The sequence below is a fragment of the Odontesthes bonariensis genome, chromosome 7, assembly GCF_027942865.1.
Source record: "Odontesthes bonariensis isolate fOdoBon6 chromosome 7, fOdoBon6.hap1, whole genome shotgun sequence".
Classification (NCBI taxonomy): domain Eukaryota; kingdom Metazoa; phylum Chordata; class Actinopteri; order Atheriniformes; family Atherinopsidae; genus Odontesthes; species Odontesthes bonariensis.
Window position 1 is genome coordinate 35467382 of NC_134512.1, and position 19104 is coordinate 35486485.

A 19104-nucleotide genomic window follows, 5' to 3' on the forward strand; every position below is an offset into this window, starting at 1 on the left:
TCTTTTAATTATTAAGAATTTGGCTTCTCATTGTGATCATTTTGGGTTTTATTTGAGTCATTCTGCTTCGCTTTGAGATTCTTTTGTTTGTTATTGTAATAGTTTTGCATCTCTTGGTCATTTGGCTTCTGCAGTCGTTTCGCATCGCTTACATCTGAGGTCATTTTGCATCATCTTTGTGACAATTTAGCACGTCATTGTCGCCATCTGCTCTGATGTCCACAGACACAAACAGGCTCTTCAACTTTTCCTTCACTTTATTAAGTGTGGACACAAACACATCTTTAGAAAATCAATAGAGACACATTAGGTACAAATATGCACAGCAATACACAATAGTTCAATTCACCGCATAAAAAGTACAATAAACATGGCAAAAACATTGTTTTATCATTACAGAAACAGCGTAATAGAAATGAACATTCGATATATGCATATCTGAAACTCCTCTGCTCTTACTGTCTCCAATCAGCAAAACATAACAGTTTCATCCTTCTTTATCAGTTAATATTTAGTTTAGTTTCAACAGAATCTCAATTATTTACATTCAATAAATAATTTCTAAATACAAAAACATGCATTTGTGATCATCGGCATCAGTTTGTAAACAGTTAATATAGGCAACATGCAGGATCAACTCAAGTCATAAGAAAAAAATCAGCAACATGGCTCCTTATTGTTCACATAGTATCCCACATCCATCCTGTGTTCGTGCTACAGCTGCCACTGTGGCCTCATTCTCCTCTGATTCCATTCTTTCTGAGCAACACGCCCCTCAAATTTACAAAAAATACAAATACAAATCATCCCCCGGTGAAGGGTGCAGAAATAGAGCTCTGTTCAAACTCTGTGAGTCAGCACAAAAGCAAACAGCCTCCATCACCTCTGCTTCCTTAAAAGGATCCAAACAACAACTGGAGAGGATTCAACCACCGATACTGTTCAACTTAGAAAGGACTTCACACAAGGGAGTTGTATGTATCACACGGTCTCGATCACAAGACACACACATGCAAAAAGCAAAAAAAAAAAACATTTTGAAAAACTAGATCCTGATGAATGGAGATATTTTTCATCCCTCTAGAAAAAGGGGCAGAGCTTTACCTGCATGCGCTCCAAAGGCCCGCTCCACAACATGGTCACAGATCTGTTTGTTGATGGATTCACACTGGAAACATTCTTTAACCAGTAAAACTTTACAGATAAAATGGCAAAGAGGATTTTTTTTCATTTTCTTTTTTTTTAGTTCCACATCTCATTTTTGGTCACGGCTGACATACACACTTTCATTCTGTTTTGTTTTCCATTAACGAGAAGAAGGTTTTGTCAAGCTATTGTACAGCATATGGGCCCCGGTCCTCAGGGCGGCTCACTCCGGCGCCGGGTTAGTGGGCGGTAGATTCCGCTGCTTAAAGTACTGAGTGACCTGCTGAGGCAGCTCAGCCAAAACTGATTTGGCAAGTGTCTCCTTTGGTGCCTTAAAGAGAAAAAGAACAAAACAAAACTTTTAAATTCCAGTGTGCAGGACACATCTAATGACATCCATCCATCTATCCACTTTCTATACCCGCTTAATCCTCCTCAGGGTCGCCTATCCCGGCTCAACCTGCACGGGTCACCAGTCCATCACACAGAGACAAACAACCATCTACGCTCACATTCACTCCTAGGGTCCATTTAGAGTCACCAGTTAACCGAACATGCATGTTTTTGGGCGGTGGGAGGAAGCCGGAGTACCCGGAGAGAACCCACGCATACGCGGGGAGAACATGCAAAGGCCCCAGCTGTGATGAGAACCAGGAACCCTCTTTTGTGGAACCCATCTAATGACATCTAGTAGGGCTGGGCGAGTTAACTCGTTATTGTCAATTATTTAACGCTGATAAATATCTTATCGCACATTAACACAGTTTTTTTTCTTTTTTTGGGGGGGGGGGGGCTTTTGTGCCTTTAATGGATAGGAAACTTCAGAGAGACAGGAAGCAGGGGTCAGAGAGAGGGGGAACGACACGCAGCACAGGGCTGTCCGATGCGGGACTTGAACCGGGGCCAGCTCCAGCGAGGACTATAGCCTCTGTACATGGGGGGCCTGCTCAACCCACTACGCCACAGACCACCTGTTTTATTATTTATTTTATTATTGTAAAAGTATGTTGTTCACAGGCTTTTATTTTGTAAAAGTCTGTTGCTGTCTGCTGTGGAACCGGAAAAGAAAGTAATCGGCGGATCCACCAAACATGGAGAAGGGTACGGAACTTTTACTCGGCCATTTTCATTTTAAAGTTCTTCCAGACGGCGGAGTCGACAGAACCAAAGTCATCTGTAAACACTGCCAAGTTGAATTGTCTTCTCAGCGTAGTAGTTCCAGTCTAAAATATCACTTAAAGGCAAAACACACAACTGATAGCAGCAAGTCATTCAAGGAAACAGACAGTGGAGCGAGGCTTCTACATAAAAACTAAAGAAAGACGCTGATGTTAAAAGTGTGTTTGCACAACAAATGTTAAAAGCTATACACTACTTTTGAGTTAATTTTTGGATTTTGCGTGCAAATGCGATTAATCAGGGAAATCGTGTGATTAATTAGATTAAAAATTTTAATCGTTGCCCAGCCCTAACATCTAGTGATGAAATTAAAGATTACAAACCAGGTGATTGTAGGTTATTCAATTTTGTTTCAATAAAGACTAAAGACTGTTGCAAAAACTACACACACATCTATGTATATGAATATATAAGTGGTTGTAACTCAATAGAAGAAGTGTTTGTCTTAATCAGAAACAAACCCCAAGGGAAAAAACAACAACAGCTGTGGTGGACATCCACGAGAGGAAAATGGAGGGAGCTCTGCTTTGCTAATTACTTTAATCTCCGGGAATATCAGGGATATCATATCCTGCTTGTGATGATAGTGGTTATTGTTTGCAAGGACAGACCGTAAACGATTTTAAACAAACAAAGTTGTTTGTGTGTCAGGTCTTCTTCGAAACAGGTCATTTCAAGAGAGGACATAAACTTTATGGCAAATTAGTGGAAAATCTCTTCTTTCACAAGGGGACTTTGTGGAAAAATCTCCAGAATGAGTCCGAATGCTGCTGACTACTGAGTTCACACATGCCTCCCCTCCAGAACATCTCTAGAATCTTTCAGGACTGCAGTGCATGTGTGAAAAAGTCCATGTGATAATTAAATGCATTTGCATCACGCCTGTCTAGCAGCTAGTCTGGCAGCGGATTAATGTTTTTGACGAAACCATACGAAAGCACTTAGTGTGGCTAATGTGATATTTAGCTTGAACTATGTCCAAATCACGATACTCTGGGACAAGGAAAAAAGACTCTCTTAGGTGTCCTGTCTGCTGATCAACTGAAAAAAAAACACAACTTGCTCTGACTGGTCGATTTCACAGGCCTGAGCTGGCACCGTCCATCATTCCACATCAGCTGCAAGGTGCTTTTAGCTTAAAAAAAACCTTTTAACTGGATGAAGCTTGAACAGTCTCATACTGACTGCTGTGAATCACATCTTCCAGTGTTTTATACCCCAGGGTGCTTTATTGATCAAACGCTGCTGTTTTCATTCGTTAAGCATGTTTCTTTTCTTCAATTGAAATATTAATTTAATTTAATGGAAACTTATAATTATTATTTCATTTAATCTTATTTGCTGTAGTTTAACATAAAGGTGCACCAGAGCAGTGCACACATCTAAATCCTTAAAAACAAACTATGAGTCAGTCAAGTAGCTCAAGTATCTCAGAGAAAACCAAAGCAGGGATGACTCCAGTTTCATCTCTTTGTGGGAGGTCTTTGTGCAAAGAGCAAGGTTTATTTCACACAAGAAAATCTGGAAATTTGGCTGCTTCAAGCTGCCCAGCGGGGACTCCCAGGCACATGCAGACAGACGATGAGCAAAACTAGTAAAAAATCAGAGAGGAAATGAAGGCTGTAAAAAAAAAAAAAAAGAGGGTGAATTTAATCAAAAAGGTTCAGATTTGTTTTGTCTGAAAGGCCTCATTTTGGTTTCCTGTAGCATAAATACAAAACTAAACATGTCTTTATGACACTGCTGCTCTGAAATTCTTAGCTTTTTGTCGACTTTTGCAAAGTTCGGTAGCAAGGAGCTCAGCTGCCTCTGACAAACTCACCACCTGTAAGACGCACAGATATAAAATATTTCAGATGGTGGAAAGTTTGCTCAAAGTATTGCGACTGTAGTCATCGTTGTCCTCTGTATCAGTGCTTAAAGACTTGTTGCTTGATGTAAGCGTGGGGAACATTTAAGCCACACAAAGAAATTGGAGTTGAGTATGGTGTCTGAGTTGTTTTGTTGTTTCATGAGGACACAGGCTCCTGATTGGGTTTCATTTTTCAGTGTAACATCACTTTGGTCCTGATCATTTCTCCTCTTTAAAACCAACTCCCAACACATTGGTTTGGACCCTTAAAAGCATCACTTTTGGACATGCTAGGCTTCGCTAGATGAAAGAAACTATTCAATTTCAGGTGCATTTCCTTGTGTACTTTAACACCTAACCATGACGTCTTTATAACCTTAAAGGGATAGTTCGCCTCTTTTGACATGAAGCTGTATGACATCCCATACTAGCAATATAATTTATGGATGTCATACAGCTTCATGCCAAAAGAGGCGAACTATCCCTTTAACCAAGTATTCTTAAAACTTAAGGCTGGGTACGTGACTTTGTGATTGGGACTCAGCTGTGAATAAAGCTTCCATGCATGGATATTTAATCAGCCAACAGTAAATTGTAGAGGTTTGTGTTCATGGTGTTGCTGAACTTCTTGTTTTCTTTGTCTGGTGTGCTTTTGTTTTGTTCTGAATGGTGACCGAGTGCAGGTGGCGTGCTCAGTTCATGTGATTATAAATACCAGGATGCACGCTGTCGGCTTCGGACCCGGTAGACCATGACGGACAAGCGAGGATGATGAAATTTAAGTCACACAGGCCTCAAGCATGAGTGGATGTGGAAAACATGACCTGCCTTCAACCTTAATCAAAGTTTTTAATGTGTGCCAAAGTAGTGCAGGAGCAGAATGAAAGTCACGAGTCATGTTTTGGAATCAGATGCTTATCCCCCTCCTACTCTCTGACCTCCTTATGCTGTCGGTTTTACTTAATGTGAAGCGAGCATTATAGAATAATGTTTTCCTGCTGCCCGTTTTCTTTTTGCACAGCTCGTGTGTCCCTTACTGCTCTGAAAGATAACTGGTAATATGTTGCTGTCGAGCAGTTCTCCCTGTATCGGAAGTGATGATAAAGAGGTACCTACGCAATAAAACTAACTTAAAGGGCTCTTCTGTATACGACGAATTGGGAATAAAAATGTGTAATTCAAGGGATTCTAAACATACTTGGGTTGTGCGTGCAGGGCGTACAGTCTGAGCAGCAGAAGCATTCTGCTGATTTGTTTTTGGGTGATGCATTTTGCTGTCTTCAGCTGGAACATCAGTGAGCTGTTGGTGGCAAACACGTGTCACGGATAGTAGGAAAAACTGACCCAAAAGCAGACCTAAGAAGAAGGAGGAGGCGAAGACTGATAATCTCTGAAGCTTTTAAAGGGATAGTTCGCCACTTTTTTTATTTTAAATATTTTTTGGGGCTTTTTATGCCTTTAATGATAGGACAGTTGGAGAGAGACAGGAAGCAGAGAGAGGGGGGAGACATGCAGCAAAGGGCCGTCCGGTGCGGGACTCGAACCGGGACCAGCTGCAGCGAGGACTGTAGCCTCTGTACATGGGGCGGCTGCTTAACCCACTACGCCACCGACCGCCCCATAGTTTGCCTCTTTTGACATGAAGCTGTATGACATCCCATATCAGCAACATCATTTATGAACATCTTCTTACCCCCTGCTGCGTCCTGTGAGCTGAGTTCCAGCCTCGTTTTGGCGTTGACGAAGGTAGTCCGGCTAGTTGGCTGGGGTTTAAAAAATAAAGCGTCTTGCTTCTCAAAACAATATGCGTTCAAAAGAGTAATACATTTGCATCACAAAATCGTTCTCCAGAAAAAGTCAGACCTCACAATCGCTTGGCCCTATTTTCTCTCCCTTCATATCAATGTGTTCAGCCACCTGCTGACAGCTGCACCTGTTACGGTGTTTGCTGCTCGGAAGCAGGGGACTGCTCGGTCTGCACGGTCTACACAGCAGGCAGTGATATGAAGGTATAGAGAAAATAGGGCCAAGAGATTGTGAGGTCTGACTTTTTCTGGATGAACGATTTTGTGATGCAAATGTATTACTCTTTTGAACGCATATTGTTTTGAGAAGCAAAACGCTTTATTTTTTAAGCCCCAGCCAACTAGCCGGACTACCTTCATCAACACCAAAACGAGGCTGGAACTCGGCTCACAGGACGCAGCAGGGGGTAAGAAGATGTTCATAAATGATGTTGCTGATATGGGATGTCATACAGCTTCATGTCAAAAGAGGCGAACTATCCCTTTAATCAAACCGAAACACGCTGGGAAGAACAAAACGAGAGCACATGGAGAAACATACCGGCAGCACAAAAAGGAGAGGAGTGAAACCACGATCCAGACAAGGCTCAACAGAAGACTGGGAGTATAAATGCTGAGGGGAGTGAAACCAGGTGACACAGCGGACCAAACAGCGTGCAAAGTTTTCAAAACTTTAAACTACTCTGCTGGGCATCTACATCACACATGCTGTCAATACATTTTGCTTATCATTTAAGACTCTGTCCACACACCCAAACCATTGTTCTCTGCATGCTTTCTGTGCTTAACTTTTACGATTGAAACATTTTCTTTTATTTTTGTTTTTACTAAAGCAGAAGTTGTGAACTTTCAGTCTTATGTCAATAATTAGTAATGAAAGTTATCCTGGCAGCACAGGACCTCATTTCGGGTCGCTCTAATTTCTGCATTTCCTCTTTGTCTCAGCTTCATTTAGCCTCTTTTAGTTTGTTGCCGTCTCTCGCCCTCCCACCAACAACCTGGAATGGAGCCAGTAAACACTGTCTGTTCTTCCCACTACAGTGGAAGTCAGCTCGCCCACCTCCAGCCCACACACGCACAAACCATACACAAAAAAAATGACAAAAACACCCACGATGCACTAATGAGTTCTCCTATGGACAGCCTGAAAATGAGCACACGCTAATTAACCTCCGTGCTCACCTGCAGCACACACGCACAGACCCTCATTAACATAAACACCAGTCATACGCTCATCAGATCAGCGCCCGTCACAGTGGCTCTGCCGAGGCTGAGATAACCAAGCAGTTCCCCTCAAACAGCCAGTCCTGTGCGCTCTCTGTGTGTTGTGCGTGATAAACGAGAATCTGAAGCAACAGACGGCCATTTACATTTACACTCAGACAGCATGACGTCGCGTCATCAGGAAAAGCCTCACATTGCTGAGCTGAAATGGAGTCAAAGGGAAGCTGCAAAAGTTGATTGATTTGTGGATGATTTATTTTCAACATTCAGGGCCATGAGATTGAGCCCGAGTCCCAGACAGGAGGGCATTACAGGAGTGTGACCTGGCAGTTATAGAAGCATTCATTAGTCTCTTTGTGTTGCTCAGAGAGAAAAATGGCTGAAATCTAGAGGTATTTTTTTGTTTTTGAGTGATAAAAACACTCTACTCATGGCTGTACTTATCACGGCTGCCTTGCGTCATTTGTGCACACCACTCGCTCCTAAGCTGCAATATGTTGGTGACCTGTAGGGGCAGTGTTAGGACCATACTGGACCGGATGCAGGGTCATAGGGTTGGCATCAGTAAAAATCAGAGATGGGGACTCAAGTCACTGTGACTTGGACTCGAGTCGACTCGAGTCGCTGTTTTGATGACTTGTGACTTGAATTGACAAAAAATAAAAGACTTGAGACTCGACTCGGAATTAAAGACTCGGCACTTGACTTGACTTGAGACACGATGACTTGAATGACTTGAGTGTTATTCAGTTCATGTTTTCAGTTTGAATACAAAATTAATAAATTAATTAAAAAAATAATATGGATTACCCGGTAGGAGCGCAGGCTGAGAATGGCGTCATGATTGGATCCCTACCCTGTCAGTCAGCCATGCCCTCTCTACATACCTTAGTGTTTATTGGAGAGAATAAACTCATATCAGATATGCATCAACATGTCAGCAGGAGGGGGACCGAGAGTCGTTGCCTTCAGCTTTCGTAATTACCATTTTGACGGCAAAAGACGAACAGCACAGTGCAAGACATGCGGCATCAACATCTCAGACAGCCAGACGACAACTTCCAACTTTGTTCGTCATTTGAAGATCCATTCTGACCAGTAAGTGCTTGTCAAATTAGCTAATATTATCCTGTTAGCCTAGTCGGTAGTTAGCTAACGTTAGCTTGATATGATACGGGGTGGACAGGTTGGACACATTGGCCAATGATGTTTACTGACAGTTACTTATATCTTTGTGTTTTCACTTTATTAAGATCAGATTCTGAAGGTAAAATTGCAAAAATAAGGTGACTTGACTTGCCCAAGCAAAAATTACTTGGAACTTACTTGAGACTTGAAAGCTAAGACTTGAGACGTACTTGAGACTTGCACATGTGTGACTTGGTCCCATCTCTAGTAAAAATGGGGGAAGTTTTAAAGACTAGCTTGTAGAGAAAGTCCGCAGTTACCTACATCTTTACGATGTAACGGAGTAAGTTGCTTACGTGAACGTGTGTGTAAAAAGCAAGCAGATTCCTGGCCTTAAGGTCCTAAAATGGAAAAATATTTTTATGCTGCTTTTATTCCCTGAGGAAAATATCATCAGTCTGTTTGATTCCAAGGAGGTAATTTATGTATATTTTTTAGCCTTTGAGCTCGAAGACTTTTCCACGCATCTCTTTCAAGTTTGTGAGTATGAGCTTTATTAGTTGACACACCCATAACTGATGGCTTAGAGCCTGGCAAGGTGGATACTTTCTAAAAGTAAAGCAGATTATTATAAAATAAGGAACAGATGGAGAAGAATACTCACGTTACGGAAATCCCTGAAAGGGACGAACTGCACGATGTCCCGGACAGCCTCCTCTCCAGTGTTGGACCTCAAGACACTGGCGTCTCCATCCAGGAACTCCATGGCAGCGAAATCTGCGTTTCCAACGCCGATGATGATGATGGACATGGGTAACTTAGACACTTGTACGATGGCGTCGCGCGTCTCATCCATGTCGCTGATGACACCGTCTGTTATAATGAGGAGGGTGAAGTACTGCTGCAGAGGTGGTGGAAAGGATGAGAGGATGATGTAAAAAAAAAAGAGGGACGGAAGGAAAGAAAATTAGAAATCAGAACGAAAGCTTCTCTGCATTTTAGAAATTTGGCTCCATTCATCCACCGTCAGTTCCTCAGAAACAAAAGAGTCCAGAAATGTACAGAATGAAGAGACGTGAACAGCATCCGAGCTCTTTCTGTGCAGTTTGTTTTAACTCGTACAAACTATTAAAAAAGTCAAGAGGTTTTCTTGGCTGAGTTTGAAGACATCCTGTGAACTCAACCGGATTTTTCTGTCATTCCTCTTTACAAACAAACACGATAAAATACTTACTTTAAGGATCTGTGTCCTGTCAACAAAATACATTTGTGGGGGAAAGAAGTCTTTTTTAGCATGTAATATATATATATATATATATATATATATATATATATATATATATATAGAGAGAGCTAATAACTAAACACAAAACAAGACTTAACAAAAGAAATAAACAAAAGAAAGCCCCGAATTTAACCTTTATCAAAACCATAAAGTCCCCAAAAACAATCAAAACCAACAAAACTTAGATAAAAACCCAAAACAACACAACAGAGGTGCCCCTGCTGTTGCCTGTTGCCAGGCAAAATACAGCAAACCTGCAACAATTAGACTCATATTGCATTTTTGTTTTAAAGACTCAATATATCTGAGCTAAGCCCTTGCTGTGTGAACACAACATACCAAGCAGACCAATCACAGTTGTCGATGTCTGCAACACGAGGGCTCAGTCTCACGGAACACTTTGTATTTGTATTTGTGCTGATGAAGATGAAATCTGTACACACCTGCAAAATAATTTGTCAGTAGGACGTCAGGTTTGTGTGTCCGGCACATTTTCTGCTCCTGGGTCAGAGTAGGCAGACAGTAATCCAGTGTTTGACTGGATAAATCATTGGGCTACAGTGTCTGTCTTAATGCAAGCTGTTACGTTTTCCTAACCCTAACCATCTTGTTTTAAATAACTTATCCAAGTTATTGTAATTTGTAAAAATGTGACGAAACTGTGACTTAAAGTGCAAGGAAACAGTGACTAAATGCAAAAACAACATTAAAGTAAAGTGATTTGAAAATACTGGTCACCTCATCGTGACATCGTGTGCAGCATCAACTTCTCTGACCTCCAAACATGCTCTTTTTCACCAGTTAAAGGTGATGCAGCTCACTGACTCACTGATCAAATGTTGTGACGCTGTGGAGTTATAGCATCAGAATGCACACAAACTTTGTGTCTGTGGAAACAAATCAATAGATTAAGTTTATGTGACCATTTCCGCTGGGAGTTACACGCAGGGAGGTGCACACTGAGGTGTGGGCTGTTACTTAAAGCCTTACGTGGCCATGTGTGTAAGGGCTAGCTGGTATCATGGAACACACTCTAACCAAAGACGGTGCGGACTCTGTGACATCGGCTTAATGTGAAGCCAACACCGACGTGGGTCTGATCCTCCTGTGTTTGGTCTGAGTGAATTACAAAGCAAGAACAGTGGCGGGTAATTGAGGACGTCTTTTTTGCTCAGATAAGCCTCAACCGTGAAAAGGGCTTAAGGGTTTGACAGCTGGAACGTCGGCTCTGCGGACCTGACAGGGAAGAATGAATTCAATTTTGTGTGATCACCATTGTTGGGGTTAGTGAAGCCATATAACGACAATTTACTGTGGGTGCAGTGAAGTTGTTTAGGAGAACAGGCTGTCCCCTGACTCCACACACTGTGTTTACTTTACACACACTTGCTTCTGTACTGTGCTGAGGTTGACACTTGGCTCTTTTTTTGCACGCAATGTGCAGCACACTTCTGGTCTGAGGTGTTTTTCCTGTGTTTTCGTTGACATGAACACAAAGAGGCACATAGCACGATGCGAATGGGTGATAAGAACAGACAAGGTGAAGACACACACTGCCTTTGCTTGGAAGAAAATCTCACTTCCATGCGGCACAAACGCAGCACAGGAAGGGCACTGAAGCCTGGCTCTTTAATGTGCTCGCAGCAGCACTCATTAGAGAATCATTATCACACAGGCAGACAGGGTCGCTCACACACTGGGACACGCACAGGACTGCACTGCCCTGCAGCATGAGGGTGTATCTGTATGGGCTCGGAGTCTGCAGGTTCTCTCATTATGTGAGGAACAGAAATTTGTGCAGCCTAAAACCTTCCCGCCCACTTGCTCCAACCACCAGCTCAGCATGTGGTCCACGCACACACACGTGCGCTGCAGCTGTCACATCTCATTGTGTGTTACTCATTCCTATGTTTGAACTCGCTGTAATATAAAACAAGAAAAGGGTCTGCAATCATTTCCTTACAGAAACAAAAGGATTCTGGCACACATCACACAGACGAGTACAATCCTTTGTGTGTATTTGTTCTCCACATGGTGACAGGGTACAATTAGGGACAAAAAGCACCGTGGGAGCATAATGATACCCAGCTACTGCATTCTCCTCAGATATATAGGAGACATGCCACTGGATACGTACCAGAGGGGGGCACGTACCATTTGTTTAAAGCTTCTGTGAGCGTCGCACATCTGCACACATGTCAGGTAGGTTATGCAGATCACATGAGATGGGCACGACCTCTGAATACCACATTATGTGATGGAGGCAGTTAATGTCAGTAACACGGAAAGCAACAAGCTTGTCCTCCATAGATTGTTTGGCGTTAAGAAGTCGCACTCCTTTTACAAATTCTTTCTGTTCGATGTGAAAAGACCTAGTAAGGTCCTGGTTTCTGTTCCATACAGGGTCACGGTATCTTAAAGTCCCTGGCCTTAAGGGTCTAATTCAGGGCTACCCAAATCCGGTCCTCGAGGGCCGACGTCCTGCAGGTTTTGGATGTTTCCCTGCTCCATCACACCTGAATCAGATCGATGCTTCATCAGCTGGTTTAACAACCTTTTGAAGAGCTCCATTTCATCTGAATCAGCTGTGTTGAAGCAGGGAAACATCTGAAACCTGCAGGACGTCGGCCCTCGAGGACCGGATTTGGGTAGCCCTGGTCTAAATGTTTCATATTTGTCTCGACCCATTTAGCTGCCAACAATAAATCCCTGAGGATCACTAGACCATTCAAGACCAGAACAAGGCCCTGATCCAAGAAGGTCTTTCTTAGTGTCTTTGCCACTCTTTGTTAGAGAACTCCAGGTCTTGTTCTTTAGTTTCCTCCTGGACTATGGCCCACTTTGAGCTGCACTTCGTTTCTGATGAATATATTGATGTAAGGACAAAGACACCTGTGGTTCAGAAGATCAGAAGTCATCCAACTTTCATGAGATTAGTCGCTCCATCCCTGGCTTCTCCACTCTAATTCCAATGATGTCCTCAATGGTCTGTGAATGTTTGTATAATATAGAAATGTGTATAAATGTAGTGTAAACCATTTGAAATGGTCAACAAGACTAGAAAAGCACTGAGTTTAAGTGAGTAGGGAGAGCAGCTTTATTGGCAATTCAGCTGTATTAATAAACACTTAAACTTCACTGTTTTTACAAAAAGATGGAAGTCTAGTAAAGTTTATACGTCAAATACATCAATTCCATTCTCTGGGTGTTTAAGTCTGTTTGATTTCATTCAATTTTGGCCAGACTAACATGTTTGCATGCACTTACTAGTCAGACTAATACTATAGTTTGTTTATTTCTAGTCATGTAAATGAGTTTAGTGTCTCAGCAGCAAACCGGTGTAACACAGATGTAGATAGGGCAGAAGTTGTCACTCTAGTCTGCCACGTATTCGGTGGCACTGTGATCCACATGCCACCAGCCTGAGCCAACAGATGCACACGCTTGTTTGTCCCGTCAGCCGTAAGAGAAGATAAATCATGAGCACAAACTCCCCTGACAGGCCTGCACTACAAACAGCTCTTCAACGACTGGTGAGGAAACAAAAAAGGTTTAATGTTTCCTTTTCTTTGGTGTGATGTGAAGAAGAATATCATAAAAGATCAGAACAAATACAAAACTAAAGCAAAGAGCAAAGTAAGTGAAGTAGAAGAAGATGCTTTGCAGTGACTAATAAAAATAACATCTAAGAAGTCCACATTTAGTGCAATAGAGCAGGAATGGGGCATCAAAACTGACATTGGGGGATAAAGTAAACCCAGAAACAGGCAAGCAGCCAGTAGACTCTACAGTCTTTGAACTGTCAAATGCAACTGAGAAAGGTTTAAGTTTTGAGCAAGAAGAAGATCTTCAAAATCACTTTGGAAAGAGACAGTGATGAGTCTGCAATACTGAAATGAAATGGGAAAACAATCTGAAGAATTGCTTGTGTGGGATTTTCCAAATCAACTGTATTCTGACAAACTTATGGCTGTCTTTTCTTGTCTAATTATTGTGTTGGAATAAAGTTAAGGATGGATGTATGACATCCGTGACATCTACCCTTAAGTGGGTTTATATACTTAAAGGGGAAGTTTGTTTGTTTTTAAACCTGGACCTTATTTCCGGCATAAACTCTACGTTCATCTACAGTTTGGTGAAAGTCGGCGTCCTTCGGAAGATATTTAGATCACTGGAGATTGGCGTATATCCATATATCGGGAGAGAACAGGGCAGAGACAATACAGCCTCTAAATAAGGCATTATCTGTCTTTGTTTCACCAATACTGCGTGACAGTGGGATGACGTCATTGACGCGCACCGCTGTGTAGAAAGCTTCCTATAAGCCCCCGATAACAACAACACGGCAGCTCTGAGCTAACAGTGCAATAGTACGCGTTCAGTCATTCATTGGTCTTGAAGTATTAGTGAAATAAAGATAGATAATGCCTTATTTAGAGGCTGTATTGTCTCTGCCCTGTTCACTCCCGTTATATGGATATATGGGATCTCCAGTGATCTAAATATCTTTCGAAGGATGCCGACTTTCACCAAACTGTTATCGGTGAGCAGATGAACGTATTTTATGCCAGAAATAAGGTCCAGGTTTAAAAAAAACAAAAAAACGAACTTCCCCTTTAAATTAGCACACAAACTAATACAGCCCTGTTGAGGCACTGTTAAACCAAATATGGACTGAGAAGAAAGGTCTAAAACATCTTTTAGTACCTTTTTTATAGTGGAAAGTTAAACTAATGAAAAAGACAACTACAATGTCACAAAACAAGGAATTTTAGCTCCAACCACAAAAATCAGAAGTGAGTGTCCAAATCTTCATCCATCCCCCCAGAATACAGACTTTGCTGGTCATTAACAGTTCTCGCCCATCAAGATGTGGATGTTGATGAGTAACCCAAAAAGATTCTCAGTATGTTGACACAGAGGGCTCCTGACCAAGCATCCGTGTGCATGAGGTGTTAGATTTATAAGCACAGTCTGTGATATAAACATCATGTAAACATATAAACATATAACAGCAGGAGATCAAGCTAAAGATCGCTTAACTGGTAAAAACTGAACCTGATTTAAATAGATTAGACATTTAAAGCTGTGTCCTTGCTAAACAGAAGCGGATCAGAAGAGAAAAACTCAAGTGGAAGTATGAAATCTAAAAGACGTAAAACATCTAAATATAAATTTGAATTTAAGAATCCAAACAATTCAAGCCCTTTTTAGGGAAAAGCAAAAAGAAAGTGTGTTGTAGTCTGACAAAAAAGCCCAAATCGTGTTGTGAAGAGCACACCTGCACACTGTTTATGGACAGGTGTGTCAGAGGAGGTTTCCGGATAGATCTGTGGTTATGGTCTCAGCATCTGCGTCTCAACAGGTTCACTGAAAGGCAGAGAAACAGGAAAACTGTCGTCACTCACCGCTGCTTTGTCTTGCTGAAGGGCTTGGGTGGCAAAGCGCGCTACGTGGTTGATGATTGGAGCGAAGTTGGTCGGGCCGTAGAAACGAATGTGAGGGAGGCAGGCAGAGTAAGCCTGGGCGATGCCCTCCACACCTGGAGATGCAGAATGCCCCGTGACGGGAGAAGAGGAGGGCGTGATAAGAGGGAAAAATGTGTAAAATTAAGGGCCAGAAACTCATCTACACTGCTGTTTCAGACTACATTCAGACATGATCCATTTGGGAAACTCAACCCTCTACAGCTACCTGAAGGTTAACTTAATATTTTCTTCACATGCATCTAAATTTGTTTGAAATATACACTTTGTACAACAAGAAAGAGAAAAAAAAATACAGTCCAAGAGATTGCAAATTTTTGTTGAGACCAATAAAACATTTGGCTGTCAGATTAGTTAAAGGGATAGTTCGCCTCTTTTGACATGAAGCTGTATGACATCCCATACTAGCAATATCATCCAGCCTCGTTTTGGCGTTGATGAAGGTAGTCCGGCTAGTTGGCTGGGGTTTAAAAAATAAAGCGTTTTGCTTCTCAAAACAATATGCGTTCAACAGAGTAATACATTTGCATCACAAAATCGTTCTCCAGGAAAAAGTCAGACCTCACAATCACTTGGCCCTATTTTCTCTCCCTTCGTATCACTGCCTGCTGCCGACAGCCGCGCATGTTACGGTGTTTACTGCTCGGTATGCATTTCGGTCTGCACGGTCTACACAGCAGGCAGTGATACGAAGGGAGAGAAAATAGCACCAAGCGATTGTGAGGTCTGATTGTGAGCAAAACGCTTTATTTTTTAAGCCCCAGCCAACTAGCCGGACTACCCCCTTCAACGCCAAAACGAGGCTGGAACTCTGCTCACAGGACACAGCAGGGGGTAAGAAGATGTTCATAAATAATATTGCTAGTATGGGATGTCATACAGCTTCATGTCAAAAGAGGCGAACTATCCCTTTAAATTATATATTGAACAGTTTTGTATTGTATATATATTGTAACAGTTACAGCAGACTGCAGTCCAACTGGAGGCCATTCGAGCCAAAAAAGAGGCCGTTTGTGGAGGCAGATGTTTGAATAACAGCAAGTGGTGCATCCATTCTGAAGAAATACACTGGACTTAATGTTTTTGACCCAAAGACAATGGACGGCTCAGAATCTACACATATTTAATGTTTTGAATCAGATCTTCTCGAGCAGATCAGTGTAAATTAATTTATTTAACACAATTCCTGTCTCTGTCAGACGAAAATATGTGTTACCTAATTTCCTTCTGGCTCTCACAGTTGCGCTCTCAGCAGTTGGCACTCAAATTCTTTTGCACTTGTCAATACACACATTTGCGTCCTACACGTTTTACATGTTGATGGACAGTAACAGATGCAAATATGCTGTACAAGATATTAGGTGCATTTACTTTGTGGGTCGTTACAGAAAGATGCAGAATGACGACAATTTAAAAGTCTATGTCAAGATATAATAAAGAAGGAAAGGAAAATAATGTGTAGTTATGTAGCAAAGACACATTTCTTTAGTTGCATCTGTGAAAAACAGCAAAGATAACACAGTCTGACAGAAAACAGGATTTCTGCAGCAACAAGGTGATTCCCAAAGAGCTGTTAGCTGAAAACTTGGCATCTCAGCATGGTGTGCAGTATGTCCTTAAAACATTTGAGGAAACTGGACAAGTGGAGGACAAAAGAAGAAGTGTCAGGCCTAAAGAACTATCTATAGCAGATGGAACTACTAAAAGGTTTGTCTAGGAGGGTTCAGGCTGATCACTGCACCTATTCCCTGGTTTTATATGATGAGAGGTTGTTCAAGACATGCACAGTGCCATACATACATACAAAGAAAACATACAAATGCATAGGCAGACGGATAAATGCAGAAAATAGATAAACACAACAAGTATAACGGATGACAGTGAAAGAAGATCTTTAGATCGGACTGAAAATGAGCAAAAGTATCGTACTATCTAATCTCAGCTGGCAAAAAGGAAAAATCTCTTAACGCCTGCAGATAATAAATGCAAAGCAGGAATGTGAGGAGCTGTTTGGTGTCATGGTGAGCATCAGCCTTCTTACTGCTGTCAGTTGTAGACAAATGTCCAAAATAACAAGTGTATGTGATGTGTTAAAGAGTTATTTACTCAGTGCAACACCTGCTGCTGTCACATGATCTGCAGATCTTTTTTCCCCAACACTAAGCGTACAGTAAAATTGTTTCATTCATTCTTATTATGTTACCTCAGAGAAGTTCGACACCGAGTGAAATGACAATAGTGAAATGACAAAAGTGTTTTAGAAAAGAGTAAACGCTCCAGTGGACTGAATGATTATTTAGAATATCGGACAACTGTGTTTTTTTCATTGCCCATTAATCATCAATTCATAAAATAATAAACTAACAATAGGATATTGTCATCTACATATCCAGATAATGTCAGGTGATTAGGAATGATTACTTGTCTGCATCACAGCATCACTTCTCTATGACTCACCCAAAAATACTGCGACATTAATACAAGTAGAAATCACAATAATAATATGACTTATCTATCGATCAGGGCAGTTTTTGTTCCCTTTTACCTACGTCTCTGATGGAAACATGAATGCTAATCATTAAACGCGATGAAACAGTTGTTCAGTAACTATCTGATCAAACGTGGCACAACTAAAGCAAAAGTCCTGTTTGTGAACACAAATCAAAAGTTCTTCTGGCTATTTCATGTTTGCTGTGAGATTGGTTTGGTTTGCTACATTAAAGGAGTGAAACTTTGGGCTTCGGTAGAGGAGCAACACCTGACTTTCAAGCTAAAGGTCTGAGTCCTAATTCTCGTCCTGCCCAGTGCTTTCTGGCTTGCTTTGCTGTTAAACCTCCATTTTGTTTTCAGTCACATTTTACTTCAGTCAACTTTTTTTGGTTTATGCATAAAAAAAAAAATTGGTGGATGGAGTAATGTTCTGTTACAGCACACTATAGTCATGTATTGTGTTTTTACACAAAGATTTCTGTTAAAGACAAGGTCGGAAAACAAGTAAAGATAAGTGATCGTGTTTTCAGCTCGGGCTGCTCGGTGGTTCCCCGTTCAAACACCGACTGGAGCCTTTCTGTGGGGAGTTTGCGTGTTCTCCCTCTGCATGCATTGGTTCTATATGAGTACCATGGCTTCCTCCCACAGTCCCAAATTATATTAGACTAATCGATGATTCTAAATTGACTGTAGGATAGAGTGTGAACGTGCACGGTTGTTTGCCCCTGTGTTGCTCAGGGTGTACCTCACCTTTTGCCCGATAGTGGCTGGGATAGACTTCTGCCCTCCTGTGTCCCTGACTTGGATTAAGCGGGTATAGAAAACTGATACATTTTTCAGCTTTTATAATCTATTATCAATTATTATCAACAGTTTAAAAACCACCGACAAGTATATTCTCTAAATGTAAAATGTCTGAGTCTGTTCAGAGTTTGTTGCTTTGATAATTGAACAAAGATTAGAATAGAAGACAGAAATTAAGCTCATAGCTTACGTTTGCCACCAAAAATGTCAACATAGACCAGTAACGCTAGAGATCGGAGAGATTAAACAATGCAAGATAAATCAAATTTACAGTCGACACGATAGGACACACTTGTACTGTCAAAGGCTGCTGGGGGGGGGGGGTCACTGATGACCTGCAGCTTCGACACAACAACTCACCTGAACAGAAGGGGTTGGTGGGGTTAAAGTTGATGGCAAATTCATGTGACACCTACAAAGACAACACAACATTTATTTTTATGCAAATTCTTCAATAAACAGTAGAATACTGTAAAAAATACAGTCCACTTCTCCCACATCTTCCCCCTCCCTCCCATCCTCTCTGTTCGCTGTTCACTCCTTCTTTGTCCTTTTTCATCAGCTCAGCGCCATGGCAACACAGATGGGTTGACAGTTGCGTAATCATCTGAATATGCATGTATGATGCTTACAGTTTTATCTGGGTGTAAAACACACGTACAGCACAGCCATGCTTTGGCTGTGAGTTTGCACATGACAGCCCAC

The 19104-nt window shown here is 41.6% G+C and overlaps 1 protein-coding gene across 1 annotated transcript in view; it reads right to left on the reverse strand.

The window, feature by feature from the left end:
• Positions 1-239: 239 nt before the first annotated feature.
• The window catches only part of cpne2 (copine II), a 62963-nt gene continuing 44098 nt past the window's right edge, over positions 240-19104 (reverse strand). The window contains exons 13-16 of the mRNA XM_075470701.1: positions 18760-18811; positions 15028-15161; positions 8999-9235; positions 240-1477 (exon numbers count right to left, since the gene is read on the reverse strand). Of these exons, the coding sequence (XP_075326816.1) occupies positions 1370-1477; positions 8999-9235; positions 15028-15161; positions 18760-18811 (531 nt within the window). The 3' untranslated portion in view covers positions 240-1369. The remainder of the gene's footprint in view (positions 1478-8998; positions 9236-15027; positions 15162-18759; positions 18812-19104) is intronic.